The following is a 3900-nucleotide window of genomic DNA, read 5'->3' on the forward strand; positions in this document are numbered from 1 at the left end:
AGATATCTAGCAATTACTCATCTTGTTTTTATATTTTATTTTTATTATTTTATTTTTAAAAATTTTTCTGTATTTAGGAAATTTTTTTATGTTTTTCTGTATTTAGGGCAGGGTCTACAGGGTGTTCAGGGTCTTACTATGTAGATTGGACTCTTAGTGATTCTGTTTACAGCCTCCCAAGTGCTGGGATTATAGACTTGCGCCACCGCACCCAGTCTCAGTCGCCCTCTCAGCACACCCCAGGCTGAGGGGCTCGCAAAGGCATACCAGAAATCCAAAATCCAGGGATCAAACCCTGGCTTTGTGCACTGCCTAGGCAGGCACATTAGTCCACTGAGCTATCTGGCCGGCTTCCTTGGTTTCTTTTCTTTTTTTTTTTTTATGAGCAGAATATATTTATTGAGAGAAAAAAGCTCCTGTCCAAGAGAGGGACAGGAGGAGGGGTCCTTGGTTTCTTGATTAGCCACTTCAGCTTGTTTTCCCTTGGCTCTCCTTTTTTTCCCTTTTGCTTACACTTTTTTGTCCAAAGATTTATCCTTGACAGCTGCCTTCTTTGGTTTCCTTTCCACTTTAGCAGGAACAGGTTTAGCTGACAACCTCACCGATCTCCTCTTGGGCTTCTTCTTCGCTGCCCCTTTGGCGGCCGGGTGAGCTGACCTTCCTCTTGTGCATCTCGGGAGGTGCAGGGGTGCCTGCGCAGAAGCTGTGGGCTGAGGCGGGGCAGCCTCCCGGAGCTACTCCCACTGTCAGAGCTGCTGATCTGGTGCCCTTCTTGCACAGCCACAATCCAGTCTCTCCTGAAGGCCCTCCCTGTGCATGCAGGAAGCTCTGGATGCATGTGGGGGCAGTAAGCTCTAAGCTGCACCAGTCTCCAGTCATTGGCTTCAACACCGAGAGAGAGGGCTTGGTGGTCTAGGCAGAGGAAAACTGCTCTCCTCGTAGCCAGGAGGTGGAGCGCTAAGGGATGATCCAGGGAGAGACCCTTGTAAGTTGCTTCTGCCTCCGCAGCACCTTCACCTGTGAATTCGCTAGTGGATGAATCCACTGAGCACTAAGCACCCTCACGGTCCAGCTGCCTTCTGAGTTCTCCTCTGAACGTGAGGCTTCTGGGCAACATTTCTTATCCAAACCGTATGCAGCACATTTCTGAACCACCCACCACACACTCAAAATGCCCAAACCCAGAGAACCCTCACAACCTGGGAGTGTGCCCCTGCCCTGGCTCTTCTCACTTCAGGCCCCAGTCTTACCTGTGAGTGAGATGAGTCAGAGCTCTGGGCGCTGTCACTGTTGGCAGAAGAAAGGCAGGACAGGTCAGGACTCACAGAAGACATGGGCGGGGGAGGAGTCATGGGGCAGGTGAGCTCTCTAAGGGCTCCTGTCAGCTACACCCAAAGGGACCTGGGGATCCCACCACCTGGTACTTACAGTTGGCCTTACGGTGGTGATACATCCTTATACCTGTGGGAAGAAATATGCTGAGAAAGGTCGAGAAGGAATAATAATGAGGGTCTAGAGGATTTTTCTAGTCCTGGAGCCCAGGGAAGTTTCCACAACTGGGATGCAGACCCAGGGAAAGATTAGGAGGCATGAGGAAAGGACATGTTTAGGACCTGGTCCAACTGCCCTGTGCAGCTCTGTCCCCAGCAGGGACCTACCCCTCTTCCTGACTGCTGGGAATCACGTCCCCATCACCACATGCAACTGGGTGAAGACTCTGTCCTGGTCCTTGTGCTTTACAACGGAGCTGGGGGCTTGGGCTGGGTAAGTGCTAGCATTCAGCATGAGGCGGGTGCACTTCCACCTGGGGCCCGACCCCTGAACACTCAGGCCCTGACCCCTTCTTACCTGCCCTCTGTCTCCTCCACATCACAAGAGCCACCACAGCAGTGACCACAAGGAGAACGATGATGGCAGCAAAGCCTACTGCGGCAGCAGAGACTCCTCCAGTGGGGAAGGTGGACTGAGGAGAGGGCTCTGGGAAGGGAAGAGAAGGTGACTGGTCCTGTGCCAGGTGCCAGCCCTGAGCTCTCAAGGACAGGACATCTCCTCTTTTCCCTGAAAGAAGGCCCTGTGGCCCCCTTACCCCCTGTCAGGGTGCGGGGCTCAGGCAGCCCCTCATGCTGCACACGGCACGTGTACTTCTGCTCCTCTCCGGGAGGCACCACCACAGCCACCCACTTCTGGAAGGTTCCACTCCCATCGGGCCTGGTCTCCACCAGCTCCATGTCCTGGGTCAGGTCCTGCCCATCCCTCTGCCAGGTCATGGTGATCTCCTCAGGGTAGAAGCCCAGGGCCCAGCACCTCAGGGTGACCTCTTCCTTGGAGATGGGGTGGTGGGTCACATGTGTCTCTGGGGGATCTGAGGGGGAGAGAAGGACAATTTGCAACCTCCTATTTCTTCCCTCAGGCCATGGAAGAGAGGCTCAAGATCATCCTGAAAATGGATTGGGCAACTGAGGCAGGGTTTGGTGCCCAAAACCTAGAGGCCAGCCTGGATTCAGCCACCAGGATTGCCTGTTCCTCGGAAACTTCCAGGATCAGTGTGAGACAGCCCAGGGTAAGAGGCTCCAGGTCTCTAGGATGGGTGGGGAGAAGGGGTTCTGGTGCTGCTCTGGGTGTTTACTGGGGAGTCAGAAATGCTGGAGGTCTTTCCAGGGACACAGTAGGGGGCAGAGAACAAGTTCCTGACAGCACAATTCTCCAGACTTTGAAAAGGTCAGAGTAACAGAACGCTATGGATGAGAACATTCCCCTTTATCCTGGAGACGCTGGTTTTTCCAGTTCCTGACCACAGCAGCCCCTTGATCGTTCCTCCGCCCAAGATCTGGATACCCAAGGGATTCCCATCCTCTCCCCATGCCAGGGGCTAGTAATTCTGATCTCCATCCTGTTTTCTTGCCTTTTCCCCCCACTTTTGGTAATGATGGGGATGGCACCCAGGACCTCGTGCACACGCTCGCCTAATGCCCACCACTGCACAGCAGCCAGCCAGCCCCTTCTGCTCTCGCAGGGTCCTCAACCCCAGCCACGGACCAGCACTGGTCAGGACCTCACAGGAACCGGTCAACAGCAGGAGCAAAGCCAGGGGAGCTTCACTGGCAGTCACAGCCGCTCCCCTGCACTGGCTTGCTGTCAGAGCCGCAGCAGCCTCGGATTCTGGTGGGGCTGCAGTGGCGCAGGGGCGCAGGAGCACAGCGGAGCAGGAGCGGGCCCCAGCCTGACTGCGCTGCGAGGGACCCAGAATGTACTCCTTAGGAAAGTCTGATCCAGCGACCGAACCCTCCCAGCTCCAGCAAGGAAAAACTGTCTTCAGTGGAGCCGGGCTCTGGCGCTAAGACGGCTGGCACCGCCGCTGCTTCCGCAGCAGATGTGCGCGCAGCCAGCCCCGGGCCAGGGGTGGAAGGGAACCGCGCTGTGGCTCGTACCTGCGCGCAGCAGCGTCTCCTTCCCTTTTTCCAGGTATCTGAGGAGCCACTCCACGCACTCTCCTCGCAGGTAGGCCCGCTGCTGCTCTGTGTCTCCAGCTTCCTCTGATTTGTCCCTGGATATCTGGGCAGGCAGGCCCACCGCAGTCCAGGACTTCAGGTCCTCGTTGAGGGCGAGGTAGTCCACGCCGTCGTAGGCGAACTGCGAGTACCCGCGGAGGAAGCGTCCGTCCTCCAGGATATCACAACCAGACGTCCACTGGAGCGTGTGAGAGCCTGGGCGCATCCGGGCGGTCAGCGGGCTCGCGGGAGCAGTCGCCCCTCGCGCAGCCTAGCCCGCCTGGGTCAGCTCGCCCCTTAGCCCCGCCCCTCCCCGCCCCTTAGCCCCAAGCCCCGCCCCTTAGCCCCAAGCCCCGCCCCTTCACCCCTTAGCCCCAAGCCCCGCCCCTTAGTCCCAAGCCCCGCCCCCTCA

At 56.9% G+C, this 3900-nt stretch overlaps 1 protein-coding gene across 2 annotated transcripts in view; it reads right to left on the reverse strand.

The window, feature by feature from the left end:
* Positions 1-841: 841 nt before the first annotated feature.
* Positions 842-3900, reverse strand: part of LOC101583172 (HLA class I histocompatibility antigen, alpha chain G) — a 3980-nt gene continuing 921 nt past the window's right edge. The window contains exons 3-7 of one of the 2 annotated variants that reach the window (XR_002822365.1): positions 3429-3704; positions 2087-2362; positions 1849-1977; positions 1251-1461; positions 842-957 (exon numbers count right to left, since the gene is read on the reverse strand). Coding sequence is in view for 1 of the 2 variants with exons in the window: in XM_023722035.1 (XP_023577803.1) it covers positions 1382-1461; positions 1849-1977; positions 2087-2362; positions 3429-3704 (761 nt within the window). In the remaining variant the exon portion in view is untranslated. Of the gene's footprint in view, positions 1462-1848; positions 1978-2086; positions 2363-3428; positions 3705-3900 lie in introns of both variants that reach the window. The other variant, XM_023722035.1, reaches the window with a different exon arrangement.

The sequence above is a fragment of the Octodon degus genome, unplaced genomic scaffold (assembly GCF_000260255.1).
Source record: "Octodon degus isolate 3935 unplaced genomic scaffold, OctDeg1.0 scaffold00005, whole genome shotgun sequence".
Taxonomy (NCBI): Eukaryota; Metazoa; Chordata; class Mammalia; order Rodentia; family Octodontidae; genus Octodon; species Octodon degus.